The 20,499-nt window shown below is 40.7% G+C and overlaps 3 protein-coding genes across 7 annotated transcripts in view; 2 read left to right on the forward strand and 1 right to left on the reverse strand.

The window, feature by feature from the left end:
- AP3S1 (adaptor related protein complex 3 subunit sigma 1) overlaps positions 1-689 on the reverse strand; it is a 60,684-nt gene extending 59,995 nt beyond the window's left edge. For 2 of the 4 annotated variants that reach the window (XR_013961186.1, XM_080679830.1), the window contains exon 1: positions 1-185. Coding sequence is in view for 3 of the 4 variants with exons in the window: in XM_080679830.1 (XP_080535956.1) it covers positions 1-69 (69 nt within the window). In the remaining variant the exon portion in view is untranslated. Of the gene's footprint in view, positions 355-543 lie in introns of those variants that run through there. The other 2 variants (XM_080679829.1, XM_080679831.1) reach the window with 2 other exon arrangements.
- On the forward strand, positions 242-10,643 carry ATG12 (autophagy related 12). The gene is made up of 4 exons (XM_080679832.1): positions 242-717; positions 4,917-5,053; positions 8,497-8,559; positions 9,520-10,643. Exons 1-4 carry the CDS (start codon positions 555-557, stop codon positions 9,577-9,579), a joined length of 423 nt encoding a protein of 140 aa, XP_080535958.1. The 5' UTR covers positions 242-554; the 3' UTR covers positions 9,580-10,643.
- Positions 9,654-20,499, forward strand: part of CDO1 (cysteine dioxygenase type 1) — a 22,000-nt gene continuing 11,154 nt past the window's right edge. Inside the window, exons 1-4 of one of the 2 annotated variants that reach the window (XM_080679828.1) lie at positions 9,654-10,215; positions 13,856-13,905; positions 17,284-17,422; positions 18,012-18,244. In XM_080679828.1, the coding sequence (XP_080535954.1) occupies positions 18,075-18,244 (170 nt within the window). In that variant the 5' untranslated portion in view covers positions 9,654-10,215; positions 13,856-13,905; positions 17,284-17,422; positions 18,012-18,074. Of the gene's footprint in view, positions 10,216-13,855; positions 13,906-17,283; positions 17,423-17,605; positions 18,245-20,499 lie in introns of those variants that run through there. The other variant, XM_080679827.1, reaches the window with a different exon arrangement.

Here is a 20,499-nt window from a genome sequence, read left to right on the forward strand (position 1 = left end):
GTAAGGCTGGTAGAACTTGGAGAGCCGCGGCTTCCCGTGGTTGTTGAAGATGAGGATCGCCTTGATCATGGCTGAGCCGGGCAGACCGGGTGGGCGCTGGGGGCCAGGGCGGGGGCTGGCGCGCGAGCCTCGCCTCGGGATCTCGCCGGCGATCCTTCCCAACCCGCCCCCTCCCGCACGCGCGCGCGCCCCCGAGCCGCGGGGCGGGCCCTGGATGGTGGGGGCGGGGCCGGGGCGGGGCTGGCGCGGAGGGAAGCGGAAACACTTCAGGCCACGCCCACTGGCCAGAGGGGCTCCTGCGGGCTCCAAGGTCTGTTGCGACGCAGACTCTCGCCCCCTGTCCGAGGCGTGTTGCTGTGGAAAAACAGTAGTCGCAGTATTAATGGTCAGGGTTCTAAGACGGGCTCGACAAAGAAGGTATCCGGCGATTTCAACTCTCACTGTAGAGTTGGGTCCCCTTTCGCCGTCGCCAACCTAGCGACTTCCTGGCGCAAAGCCCGCCCACTGCACGCTGAGCCCCCCACTTCCTCTCTTGCCTCCCACCTTGGAACAAGATGGCTGAGGAGCCGGAGGCCATGCTCCCCCTCCCTCCTTCAGGTGCGGCGGACGGCGAAGGGCCTACGGACGTCTCCCCAGGAACAGCCACGCCGGAGCCCCCTTCTTCCGCTGCAGTCTCCCCGGGAACAGAGGAACCTGCCGGCGACACCAAGAAAAAAAGTAATTTTGAGAGTGGTTTCTGGGCAGAGGCGGGAGGTTTAGATCGCTTCACACTAAGGATGGCGGCCAATGAAGAAGCAAAATTTAGAGGAAGGCCCGTGCCAGGCGTGGTTTTTGACTAGTTAGGAAGGGAAGTGTACTTGTCAGCTTTGAAGACCGTAGTATTGAGTGCCTTTCCAGAAAGCCGTTGCTGGACGCATCTTGGCAATGTGGTGCGGTCCTTGGCTGCCCCAGCACCTAGGGCACCGGCTGCACTCTACTCTGCCTTGCCGTTGGCCTGACCTCAAACTTTTTAAAGGTGGGAGCGGAGTGGGATCTCGGCAGCTCCAGGTACTTAACCCGGTAGCTAATTATTTGAATAATGATTGAAGATGCTAGGGATAGTAGGTGGCAAGTCTGAATTAGAATTCACGCCTTCCAACTAGTTAGTTAGCAGGATTGTTGTTGTTGTTTTTTAATACCAATTGCGTATGAATTCACTTCTTGAACAAAAAAAAACTGAAATTTTACCCCAAATGAAGAATGTTAAAGGAAAACTAAAGGCACAGGCATCGTCTTTTTAAAAACAAACAAAACACACAAACCCTTTTGGAACCTTTGTGAATCATGTCATTGTTCGAACTGGCTGTCATCTACCCTGTCATTGCTTGAGAATTCGTTTGCCATTGTAAAATACAGGAATTCCTAAATTTACTTGTCCTGGAGCATTCTCCGTAGAGTTGCTTATGACAAAAGCAGCAAATCAGCACCTGTAATTCAAAAAGGTTGACCCTGGGCCTCAGACACGTTTTGCCAGTCCAGAGTCTTAGTCTAGGTATCGGCACGTTTTCTGCTCAGTGAATCTCACAGCCTCGCATCGAACTTCGTTTTCTTCTGCCATTGGAAGATAATTGTTTCTTCCAGCACTGTTCCCCTTTAAAGTTTACTGCTTCTACGTTTGGGGGAAATCGATTGTTGTTCCCACAGGATGCACTACTAGAGAAACAAACCTTTGATTATTTTTATAGATAACTACTCTTTCTTGAGAAGAATTCCATGAGTTTTACAGATTTTTGTTCCTTTTTTCTTCCATTTTATTGTAAGCAGGAATAGACTTTCAAAGGGCTTGTTTTAAGCACCAACAGTCTTAGTCAAAAGTGTACTACTACTCCCTGAAGATAGCTTTGTAAAACAGTGGCTAAAGGTTAATGACCTGCAACAGGGATATAGCCTGGGGTTATATGGCATTATTTAATATGGCATTATTTCTTTGTTTCTGGCTGCCATGAGCATTTGAGTTTGCCTCTCTGATGATATAAAACTTAGTTTCTAGCTATTGAATTTCTACCCTGAAATTGTCATCCTTTTTTGAAGACCTCTTCTGATGAAAGAAGCTTAGCTATTACATATGCTTCACTTCTGGTTTAATCCACAGAAGAAAGATTGTTAAAGCAAACCGAGGTTGTTGGTCCTGGCCTCACATTAGGACCACCTCAGGGAGCTTTAGAACATACCTGTGCCAAGACCCTACTTCCAAAAATTCTGATTTAATTGATGTGGACTCCTGTATTCTTGTAAATTAAATTTGTTGCTCCTAATGCATAGCTAGGATTGAGAACTGTAAAGCAAATCACCTTTAGAAATTAAAAGAAAAAGTAGTTATAATTTAAATAAATGTGTCCTCTAGCTCCTAGCCCTTCCCATTTTTTCCCTGCAGTAGTACAGCTCATAATATTTTCTCCTTCACTTTCTTGAAATGCTCAGTTGCAACTGAGTTATTGATAGCCTAGAGAGATTGAAGGGAGCATAGAAGGTGAGTTACTCAAAATCCCCTCATTTATCTTTCAGTTCATCTCTGTTTCCTGGATAACTGAAGCTAGAGTATTAAGTGGAGGAAGGAAGGTAAACTTTTCCAGGAAGAATACAGTATGCATTATGTGTTCCAGGTGTCTTCATTCCAAGGGTAAACTTGAATAAATTGACCTCTGACTCCATTTTTAACACCAAATACTGGGACAAGAGAGATGAAATATATTAGAATTAACTTTAGGGGGCAGCAGTACACTAGTTTGCTTTCAGTGTTGCTTTTGATTGTACTAGTAGACGTCTTTTTTTCCCCTTTTTATTGAATATATTGGGGTGACATTGGTTAATAAAATAATACAGGTTTCATGTGTACAGTTCTATACTACATCATCTGTATATTGTATTGTGTGTTCACACACATCCTTTTTTTAAGTATAGTGACTTCAGGAGGCAGATTCATAGTTTGTGTTTGTATTTTGGATTATTGAAACCTTTAATTTCTCTAACTGAAACTTTTTGGCCCCTAGTTGCTGTTTATTCCCTAATAATTATTATGTTCCTTTATTAGAAATGTTATTATAGAAAACTTGGTGGTTACAAAAAGTACCGGTAAAAACCAAATAACAATCACCTATAACAGTGGTCGGCAAACCGCGGCTTGCGAGCCACATGCGGCTCTTTGGCCCCTTGAGTGTGGCTCTTCCACAAAATACCACGGCCTGGGCGAGTTTATTTTGAAGAAGTGGTGTTAGAAGAAGTTTAAGTTTAAAAAATTTGGCTCTCAAAAGAAATTTCAATCGTTGTACTGTTGATATTTGGCTCTGTTGACTAATGAGTTTGCTGACCACTGACCTATAATGTCACTACTGAGAAATAGCATTTTGGTGCACATTCCACATTTACATGAATATGTGTTTGTGATGGTTTTAATGAAATTGAGATCTTATTATATATGCTGTACATTTTATATTAGTACATTTTGATAACTTTTTCACGCTGCTGAATATGCTTTTATAGCATGTTTTCTTTAATGGCAATTTATAATCTTAAGGTTCAATAAGTATGAGTTATGAGCTGATACTGTTCTAAGTGCTTTACATGTATTAATTTATTTAATCCTCAAAACAACCTTATGAGGTAGGTGCTGTTGTCTTCATTTTACAAAAGGAAAAACTGTGGCACAGAGAGATTAAAGAGTTTATCCAGGTATATATACTTAGCAAGTAGCAGAGCCAGGATTTGGAACCCAGGGACTTCAGAGTGTATATTCTTTACGGAATTATATAAATTCTATCATAGACTATAATATCGTTTATTCAACCAATCCCCTTTAAATACCGTTGTTGGATATTTAGATTTGCCAGGTTTTTGTTTTTTCTATAAAAATAAATGTTTCAACAAAGATGAAATCCTTCTAAGTGAATTTTTTTACATCTCATATTTTATGAGACTAGATTCCTAGTACTATTATTATTAGTACTAGTAGCCCTGTGCATGAATCCATGCGTCACTAGCTTTCTGCCCCCCTCCACCCCTCTCTGCCACCTGCTTGTAGTTCGCTACCCTACCCTCCTGCAAATCTGTGATCTGGTCGTTATGTGGTTGGTCATTACGCCTCAGGGTGTAATGGATAATTAGCATATTCCTCTCCTATTATATAGGATTATTGGACCAAAGCATATCTTAAGTATTTGGTAATGTATTACCATATTGTTCTCCAGAAAGGGTGTGCCATTTTTTATTCCCAACAGTAGTGTCATCTACAGTATTATTATTCTAATCTTTGCTAATTTGGTTGGTTGTAAAAAGCCATGACATTATATATGTGCGTATGTGTGTATGTGTGTGTGTGTGCTTGTGTGTGTGTGTCTATATATATATATATATATATATATATATATATATATATATAAATACGTTTTTATTGATTTTAGAGAGAGAATAAGGGAGAGGGAGCAAGAGATAGAAACATCAATGAAAGAGAAATATCAAACATCATTGACTGCTTCCTACATGCCCCCCACTGGGGATTGAGCCCACAATCCCAGCATGTGCCCTCACCAGGAATTGAACCAGTGATATTTTGGAGCATGGGTTTACGCTCAGTCACTGAGCTACACCGGCCCAGCGACATCTTCTTAACATATTTTTACATATTTATTGACCATTTCTATTTTTTTTATTGTTAAAATGAAATTTAAAGATACATTTCATGGAGAATCCTTTCTGAGACTGTAGAATTGGGGGGCGGGGGGAGAAAAATGATGAAAAAGAATCTTACAACCTAACATTTGTATATCTTAGACATACCTCCAGTATTTTCAATATATATACTATGTGTAGATTAAAGGTTTAACTTTTCTAAAATCGTTATATGTTGTAGTGTAATTGTCAATTTTTTTCCCCCTTTACAGTTGATATCCTGCTAAAGGCTGTGGGAGACACCCCTATAATGAAAACAAAGAAGTGGGCTGTAGAGCGAACCCGAACCATCCAAGGACTCATTGACTTCATCAAAAAGTTCCTTAAACTTGTGGCTTCAGAACAGTTGGTATGAAACCAGTGCTGACTATTTCCCTACAATTATCTATAATGGTTACTAGGCAATAATGAATAACTTGTATATGGAAATACATATGGAGCCATATATTTTTACTTCAGTAATGTTCTTTTCTTTTGTTGGTGAGATTTCTGTACTTTATTGAAGGATTCTCTGGGGAACTTGAGTGAAATGAATTTTAGAGTTATGTTTACAATGTGAACTGATTTTTTTTTTTACCACTGAGGTGGTTTTTCTCAAAAAGCCACTGAATGCCCACGCAGAAAGATCTATCAGAGAACATATGGAAATGTTTAGGTTTTATAATTTTTTTGATATTAATGTTGTTTCCTTTGTGTTCCTCTTGAGGTAAGCAATATGTCCTTGCCATATGTTATGGAAGAACTAAGAGATATTCTTATTTCATATTAGTACATGTTAAACACTTCAAGGTAGCAGTTGGAAAGATTAATATTTTAAATGCCACTGGATTTTAACTTGGTATTCAGCTACAGAAATTTAAATGTCTACTTGTATTTGGAATATTGTTGCATGTTAATTAATATAGCAGACACCTTTATTGGCATATCACATCTTGGCCAGTAATAATACTGATCTAGTAGTTTGGCTTTAAGTACCTCTCACAAAATGAACATAGTTGCAAGAGTAAGTAAGTATAAGATAGATCAATCACTAGAAGTAATTTGAGGAAGAATAGCATAGAGCCTGGGATTCCTCCAAAGGAAGGTGTTTAGAAAAAGTATGGGAATATTTGAGTTTTGCAGCTGAACATCTTCTGTGATCAGAGTGAGAAAAGCATCTATGCTATTACAGTGCCATATAGAATTTAATTAAATGTCAGAGATGGGCAGGAAGATTATAGTGTCATCATTCACATGCATATGGGAGCTAAAACCTCAGGAGCAGAAGACCTTGCCTAGATAGAGTTGCTCAGTGGTTAGAGCATCAGCCCATGGACTGAAGGATGTCTGGTTTGATTTCCAGTCAAGGGCATGTACCTAGGTTGCAGGTTTCTATCCCTGGGACAGTGCAGGAGGCAACCAATCAATGTGTCTCTCTCACAGCGATGTTTCTCTCTCCCCCACCCCCTTCCACTCTCTAAAAACCAAAGGTAAAAGTATCCTTGGTGAGGATTAAAAACAAAGTCATTATTCTTTAAAACTAAAATAACTTTATCTTCCTAAGTTCTAGCATTTAGCAAGATTACATTTTGAAATTGTTACTTCCATGGATTTTAAGCTAGCTGAATTACTTTTTTTTTTTTTTTGTAAATTAAAGTCACTTTCAGTTCCTGACTCCTGTTATAAATCGCAATGAGTTCTTATAGTTCTGGTACATTTATTCTACTGTCCCCTTAACACTAAAACCATCTTACTTTTGCCTATAAAGTCCTAACTATTCTTTCACCTAGTTAAATCCTATTTATTATCTCTTAGAGAAGGCTTTCCCTGATGTTTTTGCTAGGTTAAAGTAATGCCACATCTCTTGTGTACTACACACCTTGTCAGATGCACTTTTCTCATATAGTCTTATCTGCATGTGTCTGCCTCTCCAGTAGATTGAAAACTCATTAATGGGAGACATATTAATCTTCACGGTTCCACACCTTGGAAAATTCCTGCCACATAATAAATAGTGAATGTTTGCTGAACTAAAAACTGTCATCAAGAGCCCTTCTCATTTAAAATGTACCAGAAGAATAAAATATCTCTGTTCACTCACAGTTAAACTTCCAGGAACTAAAGACAGATTCTTATATCTGTACTAGAGGCCCGGTGCACGAATTTGTGCATGGGTGGGGTCCCTCGGCCTGGCCTGTAATCGAAATCGATTGGGGCCAGGAGGTTGGCCGGGGGAAGGGGCTTCAGAAGCTCCTGCATGGAGCGTCTGCCCCCTGGTCAGTGCATGTCATAGCACCAGTTGTTCAGTCGTTCGGTCACTTAGGCTTTTTAAAGTATTTGTATTTAGAGCCAGAATTCAAACCTGGATCTGTCTCAATAGAGGCTCTGTTTTTAATTACCACACTGAATCACTTAAGGGAGAAATGTAGGCATTATTTGTTTTTATTACAGTTGGTGACCCAAATAGTGTCCATCAACCAACTGTTTATTCTGATATTATTGGGTTTTAAAGGCTATATTAAGTCCAGGAAATTTTAGTCTTAGAATTTGACTATAGACAAAGGCAAATTGATATGTTACCTGCAAATAATGTTTTATTTTCTAAAAGGAAAATTATCAAAAGCTACTAAGACAACTTTTGTATCTGCAGGAAATTTTTTAAGTATAGCTTTCCCCCACTATACAAAAGAAGAACATTCCTATGAAACCTTTCCTAAGCCAAAATGGCATAAAACAAAGAAACAATTACCATTAATTTATGTGAAAAAATTTTGTGCATACCAAGATCCCCTCAAATAACCTACCAAACCATAATACACTTAATTATATCTAGTTTTATGCTAAGCATAACACCCTTATGAACTCTCTTAGGCATTCTGATATTTTAGGTCACATCTTGCTAACAGATGTATAAAATTGAGATAAAACACAGATGCTTACAGACACAATCCAAAGCTATGGTGGCTTAATGGCAAGATGCAGAATGTAGTTCCCAGTGAAAGAGATTGGCAGGGCTAATCTCACCGTTTCTATAATGGCTCACTGCAAAACATGCTGAACGTTATTTTTGCTTTTTTCATAGAAGTGAAAATCAAAATCCTCTTAGGATTTCTCAGTTAAAACAGGTACTAATGTAGGTCATTCATAACATGAACTTTCAAAAAGCAGAGGATACATGTATTAGAGTGTTTTAATGAAAACAGACTAAACTGAAACATTGAACAATGAATCCTTTAAAGAACAAGGTTATAAGGACATTAGGTTTCATTATGTTACCATCTTAGTTAGCTACTAGTGACGTTACAGTAGTGGCACCTGGCCTGGAGTTCAGTACTTTACAAGTTTTCAATGGTGGTAAAGGTAAAAAAATAAAATCCAACTGTGTTATTACCCAAGAAAAATGTTCACACTATCTCAAATATTAGATTTCCTGATTTTATACTGTATGTGAAGTTTTGTTAGGAAAAATTCTGTCTCTAATAAATAAGTAGTTGGAAAAAGTAATACTTTTAGTAATTTCTTGAATAAACCTTCAAAAGCTATTTGTAAAAACATTATTTAAAAATTTTCAGTTTTAATAAGTAGAAACCACTGCTCTAGGAGCAAAAAAATTACATCCAGGAAGGATGTAATCTTCATAAAGATCGCATTAGTTGACTAATTTTATGAGAAGTTGGAAAAGGAGTTTAAGGAAATTTCCTTCAATTCTGAAGATAAAGAATATGAAAGAACTGGTTGATTGAACCCCAGAAAAAATGCAAAATAATCAGGATACCATTAAAAATGAATCACCTTTTTTTTTTTTTTTTGCAGTTTATTTATGTGAATCAGTCATTTGCCCCTTCCCCTGACCAGGAAGTTGGAACCCTCTATGAGGTAAAATATAACTGCTTTATTTTTTTAATGGAAGATGCACATCTGTGAATAGTATGATTATTAATTCACATCATTATTTTAAGAGATGCTATTCTTAATTGCCTCTCAGGAAAAAAGGTTACTTTCTTGTTTTCTGTTATATCTCTAACACCTTGAACATTTACTACCTCAATAAATTACTCAGTGATTAAAGAACTAATGAATAATACAAACAGAAGATGAATTTGAATGAATAATACAAACAGAAGATGTCCAGAAAATAATGCCTTCTTTTTTACCTAATAAGTTTCTTTTACATTGTTTATATAATGAGTAATCCAGATTTGCTTCCAAGAAATATAAAAGAAGACTACATAAGAATGATTTCATTCAACATTCTAACAGCTTCATGACAAAAATTACTATAGTATATACTAGCACCGCTAATGTCTATACTATAAGTAGAAAACAGTATATACATTACAGTTAAGAGATACAGAGAAAGGGCAAGATAAAAATATGTAAGCCCATCCATGCCTATGATGTTTAAAGGACAGGTTTTATTAAACACTAGAGGCCTGGTGCATGGATTCTGCACCGGTGGGTTCCCTTGGTCTGGCCTGCAGGGATTGAGCTAAAACCAGCTCTCCAACATCTCCCGAGTGTCCTAGCAGCAACCTCTAACCCACAGTCGATTCCGTGAGGAATTGGGCTCCCTCCTCTACTGGTTGGAGCATCTGCCCCCCGAGTGGTCATTGAGAATCATAGCTACCAGGTGAACGGTTGGACGGTCACTTAGGCTCTTACATATATAGATTGATTACTGACGTGTTACAATAGCAACTTGCATCTTTTGAAAGAAATAGCTTTGTAGATAATTTATACCTACATGTATAAGGATATTTATGATACATATAACATTTTTTCTTAGTTTCATCAAAGAATAGCAAAAATTAAGTTTTGCTTTTTTTCTTTTTGTAGTGTTTTGGCAGTGATGGTAAATTGGTCCTGCATTACTGCAAATCTCAGGCATGGGGATGAACGACAGAGAAAAAGATCTTGGTAACTAAAAATGAATCTTCACAAAGGACACAGCTCTGAAAAGTTTGATACTTATGGCAAGACACTTGTGGATATGATCTCCTTAGCATGTTACCTGCTAAGACCAAAAAATCCATAGAGTTGACTCACAAAAATGTGATTCGCATTAATACAGAAATCATCGTAAAAAATTGACATTAGAGTATATTCAGTACTACAACTATTGCTCCAGATACGCCTCCAGGATATTGAAAAGGAGATTAAGATTGTATATAAAGCCTCTTTTTTGTTTGTTGTGTGTTTGTTTAACTTATCTTTATTAAAAGTATTACAGATGTCCCCTCTTTTTCCCCATTGACCCCTTTTTGGCTGCACAGGCCTTCACTACACTATTGTCTGTGTCCATGGGTTATGCATATAAGTTCTTGGTTAATCTCTTCCTACCCACCCCACCTTCCCTCTGAGATTTGACTTATTTGTTCCATGCTTCTGTGTCTCTGGAACTATTTTGTTCACTAGTTTATTTTGTTCTCTAGATTCCACATATGAATGAGATCATGTGATACTTGTCTTTCTCTGACTGACTTATTTTGCTTAGCATAATACTCTCCAGGTCCCTCCGTGGTGTGTCAAAGGGTAAGAGATCCTTCTTTACTGCTATGTAGTATGCCATGGTATAAATGTACCACAGCTTTTTTTATTCACTCATCTACTGATGGGCACTTGGGCTGTTTCCAGATCTTAGCTATTGTAAATTGTGCTGCTATGAACATAGGGGTGCATATATCCTTTCTGATTGGGTTTTTATGTTTCTTAGAGTATATTTCAAAAGTGGGATCACTGGGTCAAATGGCAGTTCCATATTTAATTTTTGAGGAAACTCCATACTGTTTTCCATAATGACTGCACCAATCTTCATTCCCACCAGCAGTGTACAAGTGTTCCCTTTTCTCTACATCCTCACCAGCACTTGTCATTTGTTGACAAAGGAAGCAAGAGCATATAGTGGAGTCAAGATAGTCTATTCAGTAAGTGGTGTTCGGAAAATTAGACAGGTACATGAGAAAAAATGAAGTTAGATCACCAACTTACACCATACACAAGAACAAACTCACAATGGTTAAAAGACCTAAATGTAAGTCTTGAAAGCATAAAAATTCTAGAAGAAACCATAGATAGCAAAATCTCAGACATCTCCTATAGCAATATGTTTGCTGATACATCTCCTAGGACAGGGAAAACAAAGGAGAAAATAAACAAATGGGACTACATCAAAATAAAAAGCTCTGCACAGCAAAAGGAACCATCAACAAAATGGAGCCCACTATAGGAGAATAAATTTGGCAATGATGCATCTGATGGGTTAATATATGTAAGGAACTCATACGACTTAACAAAAGGAAGACAAACCAATTAAAAAATGGGCAAAGGACCTAAATAGACACTTCTCCCGAGTGGACATACAGATGGTCAAGAGACATATGAAAAAATGCCATTAATCATCAGATGCAAATTAAAACAACAGATCACCTCACACCTATCAGATCAACAAAACCCCTTTTTATCAGTTCTCAAAATGACAAATTGTTTACTTGTAGAATTAGCACTGTAAAAGTCAGTTTAGTTTACTAAAAGATCATTTTTGTGCTGCTTCTGGGAAGTTCAGTTTGAGGTATGGGATATACTTTTTCTCGTATACATTTAGATCTACAGTATTATGAAAGAAAATCTCATTGACATGCTGGCTTTATACCTTACATACTCCAGTAGAGGGCAGCCCAGATGGCAGAAATAGGCAGTTTGGTTTCACATTTGCCAGATGATAATGGAGGGGAAAACTGTTTCTAGCAAACATCTAGCCAAGAGAGCATGTATGTTGACCCACTGGAAGACTGCTTTGGAGAATATGCAAGGTTTAGATTTAATTGTTTTATTGTGAAAAGAAATTTTGACAAATGAATCAAGCACCTCTTTCAGTCCTAACATTTGATGATTCTGGAGTCCCAATGTTTATAGCTATGGTGGTCTTCTGTCTCTTTTACAGTGTCAAAAGCACTCAAGTGAACGTGGCAACATCTGAGTTTTTATAATATATTTTTCAACTTGAAAATGCTCAAAGAAAAACTGAACAAATGCCTTAGTTTTACACGTATTTCATGCCATAACTAAAAGTACCTTTTTTTCTAATGCCATTAGACTGGTAATTGCTTGAGGTGAGATTTAACTTTTTAAAAATTTTGTATTATATTTGTAGTACAGCATTAAAAAAGCATTCCAATAAATTGAATGGAATGTCCAAACAGGATCTAAAGTATGTACAAGAATTCTCTTAAATGTTTGTTTTCAAAACTAATGTACTTTATGATTAACTAGAGGCCCGGTGCATGAAATTCATGCAGGGGGGGGGTGTCCCTCAGCCCAGCCTGCACCCTCTCCAATCTGGGACCCCTCAAGGGATGTCGGACTGCCTGTTTAGGCCCAATCCTACCGGGATCAGGCCTAAACGGGCAGTTGGACATCCCTCTCACAATCCAGGACTGCTGGCTCCCAACTGCTCGCCTGCCTACCTTCCTGATTGCCCCTAACTGCTTCTGCTTGCCAGCCTGACCACCCCCTAACCACTCCCCTGCCAGCCTGATTGATGCCTAACTGCTCCCCTGCAGGCCTGGTCACTCCTAACTGCCCTCCCCTGTAGGCTTGATCACCCCCAACAGCCCTCCCTTGCAGGCCTGGTCCCTCCCAACTGCCTTCCCCTGCTGGCTTGATCGCCCACAACTGCCCTCCCTCACAGGCCTGGTCCCTTCCAACTACCCTCCCCTGCTGGCCATCTTGTGTGTTGGAGTGATGGTCAGTTTGCATATTACTCTTATATTAGATAGGTTACAGGCCTTGTGCACGGGTGGCGGCCAGCTGGTTTGCCCTGAAGGGTGTCTCGGATCAGGGTGGGGGTTCCCTTGGGGCATGGGGCGGCCTGGGCAAGGGGCTGTTGGTGGTTTGCAGGCCGGCCATGCTCCCCGGCAACCCAAGCAGAGGCCCTGGTATCTGGGATTTATTTGTCTTCTATAATTGAAACTTTGTAGCCTTGAACAGAGCCAAGCCTCCTGCTCTCTCCAGCTCCGTGGCTGCCACCATTTTTGTTGGGATTTATTTATCTTCTATAGTTGAAACTTTGTAGCCTTGAGTGGAGGCCTGGGCCCGCCAGGCTGTGTGGAAAGGTTGGCTTCCTCCATTTCCTGGGAAACCCAAGCCTCCTGCTCGCTCAGTGGCTGAAGCCATCTTGGTTGGGTTAATTTGCATACTGGCTCCTGATTGGCTGGTAGGCGTGGCTGGTGTAGCAGAGTGGTTAATTTGCATATTACTCTTTTATTAGGATAATCTGCCATACATTAGCATTAGGGGGTGCTAAGGAAGAATTCCATTCATAGTGATGAAATTGCTGTTCAGTTCTTATTTTCTGCCCAAGAATAAATTCTTAAGTACCCTTATACCAGTGTTCCGGTGTAATAAATTAATACAGTTAGTAGTTAGCATTGGAATAGTGCAGGCTGAATTGTGCAAATTTATCTTGTAAGATTAGGTAAGAAATTTATATATATGTTGGAAGCTGGAAAGTGTATTTTTAAGTCAAATAGGTTGGATATAGGAAAGATCTGTTCTCTAGCTTCATCCATTTATAGTTACTGAAGGATGTGAATGTATTTATATACATATATATTTAACAAATAGCAAAAATGTGTTTAACTTAATATTTACCACTAAGGTTTTAAGTGATGGGATATTTACTACAATAATCAAAGCTATTTGAGTTTGAATTTGTGACATCAATTTAATTGTTCCTTTTTGATCTAAAGAACTTGTTAATTAAATCTAAGGTTAGCTAAATATGTATATACGTTGGGTTTTTTTTCTTAATAACCTTGAAGAATATAGTACAGGGCTTTACACTATTACAAACCATATTTACACTATAATCTCTTAATCCTTAGCCAAAGAATTAATTATTCTGTGCTAACTTTGAAACACTTACTTGTAAGTCTGGATCCCCTAAGTTACTGGGTGATGGAATTCACAAATCCTTTTGCAGATGTCTGGTTTAAACTGTTGATTGTAATTGAACTTGGGTGGGAGGGGGCTGAACCCTCAGATTATATTTTGATTTTTATGTTCATGAGAAAATCATTGTCAGTAATGTCATGCTTTATCTTACTGTGCAAAGATGATTCACAACACAAAGAGGGCATGTAATTATTAGAATATTGTGCTTCTGTCTTTGAAGGTATCTACACCAAGAACTTCATAATGAGTTCCTCATATTTAGGGTATAAGGTAAGCTAAGAATATCTATAATCAAAATAAGATTGGATACCTGACCAGCTGGTGTGGCTTAGTCAGCCTGCTCGCTCCGTGGCCGCAACCATTTTTGTTGAGATTTATTTATCTTCTATAATTGAAACTTTGTAGCCTTGAGTGGAGGCCTGGGCCTGCCAGGGTGTGCGGAAAGCTTAGTGGTTGAACCAGGAGGTCTCAGTTCGATTCCTGGTCAGGGCACATGCATGGGTTGCAGGCTCCATCCCCAGTGTGGTGCGTGCAGGGAGTAGCCGATCAATAATTCTCTCTCATCAATGTTTCACTCCCTCTCCCTCTCTGAAATCAATAAAAATATATTTTTTAAAAAAGAGTGGATACTTCCTGGAATCTGAATTTCCAGAAGGGATCTTAAATATTATCTGCTCTAAGCAGGTTAAAAAACTGAAAAGTGCGGACTATGCCTTCGATTATATGGCAGTTTAGTTGTGTATAACCCAAAGTGGAAAAGTGTATTGTTCAAGGGAAGGGGTATGACAGTCATCTTTCATACAGCTTCATTTTTCAAGAATTATACTGGGTAAGCTTCTGGCACCAAGTAAGTCAGCTACAGACCACATAATGGGAGGAAAAGTCTTCAGAAAGCAGTACAGCACGTTTAGTCTTACAAGTACTATTTCCCTAATCATTATTCAACCCACACTCGATTACTCACTATTCTCTGAATGTGCCTTGTTTTTTCTGTTTCTTAACCCATTGTATGCCATAGCATCTGTAGACACAAGCATTGGACCTTCCCCACAAGTCACTTGCATCTATAAAAAAAAAATGTTTTCCCTAAGTGGCAGCCCTGCCCAACTTTAAAATCATTTTTCATGAGAATTTTCAGCTGAAAATATTAACACCTGAATTGCAATATATTTTTATGATCATTGCAAATTGATTTTTTAAATTAAAAATATCGTGGTGTGTGGGGATGGTTTCCGTTTTGACACGTAGCACTTAACTGGTTAAATCTGCTCATATAATTCAGTTATGGAAGTGCACTGACTTTCCCCCTGTCATATCCTGCCTCTTCCTAATATTTTAACGCTTCCTTAAAGCTTGTCTGAATCAGTCAAGGGGGAGGTACTCTCTGTCTTGTTAGAACAGTTACAGTGCACTACCACTATTACAGCACTGCTGCATACTACCTTATAAATATTGTATCCAACACCCTTTCATGATTGTAATGTCCCTAAAAATCGGATTTTGGGCTTTTTATTTGGTACCCCCACAATACTTTGTGATTTGCCTTACACATACCTAATCAGTAATTCATTATATATTAAGTGAATGAAATTAAGTGTGGCTTTAAAGTATAATTTAACTTTGAAAAGCAATAATAAAGCAAATTTGTGTAGAGTAGTTGCCATCTTACTCCTGACCTCCATTAGATTTCTAAAACCCTGTATAGAACTGAACCCTATGGATATTGTTTTTTCCTATACATACATACTTACGATAAAAGTTTCCCATACATAGATACCTACGCATACATATAAATTAAATACAGTAAGATTTAACAATAAAATAGAACAATTATAACAATATGATGTAATAAAATATGTGAATGCTGTCTCAAAATACAGTTTTCACCCTTCCTGTGATGATGTGAGATGATACAATGTCTGCATGATGAGGTGGCCTCCCATATCGGCAAAAGCTGAAGACCTAGCAAGGTCTTCTGTGATCAGTCCCCACTTGCAAAACCTGCCATGCATATCCATGTTCATCCGTGTTGTTATTCAAAAACTAAGCTTGCTCCCATCTTAGGGCTTTTGCACTTACTGTTTCCTCTACTTGGAAACTTCCCTCAGGAAACTGGGTCTCACATCTTTCAGTCCCTGATCAAATATCATCAAGAGTGTTCCCTAGGCAGGGGTGGGCAAACTTTTTGACTCGAGGGCCACAATGGGTTCTTAAACTGGACCGGAGGGCCGGAACAAAAGCATGGATGGAGTGTTTGTGTGAACTAATATAAATTCAAAGTAAAGGAGCGGAGGGGAGAGCAAGAGAACCCTCCGCTCTTTCAGCTCCACGGGCCGGATAGAACAGCCGAATGGGCCGGATCCGGCCCGCGGGCCGTAGTTTGCCCACGGCTGGTTTAGGGCCTAGGGGCCCTCTCTAAAATAACACCACCCTCAACTGTCCTCCCTCTGCTTTAGTTTTCCTCCATTGTAAATTGTATACAGTATTTGTGTCCACTTCATGTATACTGTATGTAATATTTCTTGGTGTGTCTACTTGTGCCCTCCCCCGCCCCCCATTAGAACATAAACCCTCTGAGGGCAGAGACTTAGTTATGTGAGCAGTGCTTGGCATGTAGTGCATGATTTTAAAAATGAATAGGTAGGTGTATATTTACAGTACAGACCTCTATTCTGGTTCCCTCCATTGGATACCCACCCTATGTCAATGACTGTCTTAAAATGTGTAAATCATTGCCCTGAGCAATGCAGAGTACAGTAAAACTACCTCTCTGGATCTAGGTATTAAGTTACTAGATCCTCTAGTTGCAACACATCACAAAAGGTTGGCTTCTGGCATGCTTTCTACCCAAAGTCCTTTCTGAACAATGGTGATTGAGCTGTCGTTTGTACTTCCGAAGAACATTGTTAGCACAAGCAAATTTGTACGTAATATATACACGCATAAATACAGCGGTGGGCAAAAATAGGTTAAATTACCAGCCATCACTACCTAAAAGAGAAATCATAAGTAATAATAAATCATTCTATAGTAATAATGCCAATGAATAGAATAATCAAGAATAATTTTCTGTGTACTCACAACTGTAAACCTACTTTTGTCCACTCCTGTATATACATATATTAAAGCAAAGTCTAAAAGAAGAAAAAAAGACTAGTCTTCCAGAAGTTTAGACCTTTAATAATCTTGAATCCAAATTATTTCCTGAGCCCATTAATGAAAAAAAAGGAATCTATACTTGAATTTCTTCTGTCCCTCACATTTTTCTTATTTTCATTCATACTTAATTTGCCTTGTTCTCCAAGCACTTCTTCTAGAAATAATGTATTTAGATAATCGTAGAACCCTTTAAATACTGGGAGGAAAAAAAAATACCACACACACACACACACACACACACACAGCATTTCCTTTCGCCATGAATTGAAACATCAGGTCTTTCCAATGAATAATTTTTAGGTAATGTTTGATTTTAAAATCAAAGAGGGATACCTTGCTAATCTAGCAGGACAGCCGACTTTCCTTTGTCGAAATGTACTTTGAATAGAGTACACAATACAATATACAAATGATGTACTATAGAATTGTACACCTAAATCCAATGTCATGCCAATAAATTCAATAAAAGGGATTTTTTAATTGTTAAAGGAAGACTTCGACTCATTTTCACCTAGCCTGAAGCATATTATCTAGAGAGTTTCAATCGTTGAAAACAGATCTCCATCTTGGAAGGGGAATCCATCCTCAACCTTCACAAGCTCTTCATAGTTCCTCAGCTCTCTGACAGGTAGGGCCCCCTACCTTCTTCAGCATCTACCCCCAGACGTTCTCTCCCGAACCCAGTGGTCTGCGTCCCAGGGTGTGGAACCCTGCTGGCCGAAAGGAACCGCTGGGAACGCCGGCGGAGGGGCGTGTGGAAAGGGGTGGGGATGGGAGGCCAAAATGAGCCTGTTAATGTGGGGGAGGGATTGCGCGCAGCCCGCCGAGAGTGCGGGCATTCGCGAGAGAAGGGCTCGCGGGAGGGCTGCATTGCTAGGAGGGCGGACGATAAGTGCATGAGCCTGGCCCGCATGCTCTCGCAGTTGCCACCACCTTCCTCAGGTCGCACCCCGCCTCTCCCCACCCTCCGAGGGCCATTGGTACATTCCCGCTGACTCCGAGAGCTTAAAAAGGGCCCGGGAGGCTAAACCGAACGGATTCGGTCCTGATTTGTGTACTCCGCACATTCTAGAGATCGCAGATCCACGCCGCCCCGGTGGGGGTGTCTCTTGATATCTTGGCCAGGGCTTCTTTTAGCTGTGGCTCTCAAGTGTTTGGGGTTTGTGTGTGTGTAGCTGTCTGGCTGGCAGCTGGGGTCCCTCGTCCCCGGTTCCTAGGCTCGCTCAGCTCCTTCGCTGAAGCCCAGCAGTGAGAAAGGCGTGCCGCCAATTCTGCAAAGGATGGAGCAGACCGAGGTGCTAAAGCCACGGACGCTAGCCGATCTGATCCGCATCCTGCACCAGCTCTTCGCCAGCGAGGAGGTCAACGTGGAGGAGGTGCAGGCCGTCATGGAAGCCTACGAGAGCGACCCCGCCGAGTGGTCAGTGTACGCCAAGTACGACCAGTACAGGTGAGTGCGCTCTAGCCCTGCCCGCTGAGGATCGCGGGCGCGGGCCTCCAAGCCCGGCCGTGCGACTCTCGGAGTCCGCGGAGAAGCGGGCGTGGTGGGAAGGGAGGGGGTCTTGCTTCGGCAGAGTGCGGGCCGCATCGCGCCCACGCTCCCAGCGCCCCAGGGCCGTCGCCAAGCTGGAGCGCTGCGCGCCTCCTCCGTCCGCCAGCCTGGCTCGCCCTCCGCGCTTTGGGCCGAAGGTGGAGCCTGCGTAGGGGAGGCAGCCGCGTATCTCCAGTTTTCTATCCTTTCTCACGTGTCAACCTCTCAGCTTCCAAACCGCCACTCCTTCCGCCCCCGGCCTCGGATGCAGTGCCCTGGGGAACCGACTGGCTGGACTGACGGAGGCTGATGCTCCCAGGGGAGAACTACATCAGCCATTCGGAGAAAAGGGTAACGGTGGAGGCACAATTCCCCGCCGCTGGTTCTCCATCACTTCGCCCTCTGTCGCCTGCAAGCAAGCACCTGCCAACAGGCATTTTTTGTGTGTGTCTTGGAGTTGTCAACTGCTCGTTTTCAGTTTGTGGTGACCCCTCTCCCAAACCAGTTTAACTTCCCAGACTACGGCTTTATTTAAACACACTATTGATTCGCGGATTAAAGGACTGTCTCTCGCTTCTCCCCACACCCCCTCCCCCAGCAATATGCTTTCTCTTATCCTTAATTCTGAGAATCTGGAATGTAAATTGAAGACCGCTGCTTCCCAGCTGTGCTGGAGTGAGATGCCCTGGGAGGCCTGGTCCTTTGCAGAGGTGGCTTGGTGATTAAGTAAAAATGAATCTCTACCAGTCCTCTGGGGCCACGAATGAAATTTAGTCACTCCGAAGAGAGTTCTTTTCTGAAAGGTAGCTAGCGCTTCAGTCGTTATGGTTAGTTGGGTTGGAGGGGATAGTTGAAAGAAAAGAATAAGGAAAGACTAAGCTTTCCTTGGGAGCAGATTCTGTTAGTCGTTTCACAAAACATACTTAGGGCTTTTAGTGAAGTTTTGTCGGCAATGTCTCTAGGAAATTCCTTTTGTTCCTATCAACTCAGTTCTTCTGTGGCTACCAATAAAGTTACCAGAGTCTAGTGTGTTTTGTTTTTGTTGTTAATCCTCACCTGAGGATATTTTTCCATTTTTATTTATTTATATATTTATTTTCAGAGAGAGTGGAAGAGAGGGGAGAGACAGAAACATGGGACACTTCAGTTTGAGGGCCAATGCTTTATCCACTGAACCAAATCGGCCAGGGCAGAGTCTAGTTTTTTTAATTTTGCCATTAGCTCCAAGTAATTGAGGGGTTATTATGGGCCAGATGCTATTGCAGTCACTTTACATGTGTGTTAACTCATTTACCTCAACAGCCCTATGAGATTGGTACCATTCTTATGCCCATTTTACAGGTGAGAAATGATAAGCAACAAAAAGTGTGGATTACCTGTGCAAGGTCATACTTATGTCGAGAAGTGGCACCAGGATCCAAATTAGCGTTATTGTTCCAGAGCCCACATTCTAAACCACTATTAAACTTTTGCAGACATATGGTGTATAATAGTAGTTTTCTTGTTCTGCCTTGTTCTGATTCTTGATCAAGTGAAATTAATTAACCAGGCTTTAAGTGCACTTAATCTTCCAGGGGCCTTGAATTTATATTGATTGACAAGCTCTAAACCATTTATAATGCAACTGCTTGGATTGATTATTCCACAGATATCTGAGATACAGCTCACTAAGATAGCAGGTGGGTGGGTGTTTGGGGGAGGAGAGAGGGAGGGAGAAGGGAGAGCAGAAATCAGTTCCATCGTATTTTCTGCCTATGCATGTCCAAACACTGAGGAATTCTGATCTCTGACCTTGGGAAAGCCAAAGCAGAAGAACCAAGACAGAGTGTGTTCCAGTGTCGACCAGACAGTGAATTCTCTGTTAGAAACAAGAGGGATGACCCTAAGACCGGCGGAGAGAGAAGTAGGATCTTGGTACAGGAACCAGATTTACTGTGAATTAAAGGCACAGCTCCTTGCTAGGTCATACAAGTTGATGGTTGACATCTAAAGAGCATTTACTAATCACCTCCCTTTACTAATCCTACTCTGCCAGCACCTGGCCTTCAGCTGGGGGGAGGATGGGGCATGTAGGACTTAAGTCAACAGATGACCATATGAACAAACACTACCCCAGAAATGGGGTAAAGATTGCTTTCCTTAATGAATGTCATAAAACTTTGCTAATTAGATGA

The sequence above is a fragment of the Plecotus auritus genome, assembly GCF_963455305.1.
Source record: "Plecotus auritus genome assembly, chromosome: 7".
Lineage (NCBI taxonomy): Eukaryota > Metazoa > Chordata > Mammalia > Chiroptera > Vespertilionidae > Plecotus > Plecotus auritus.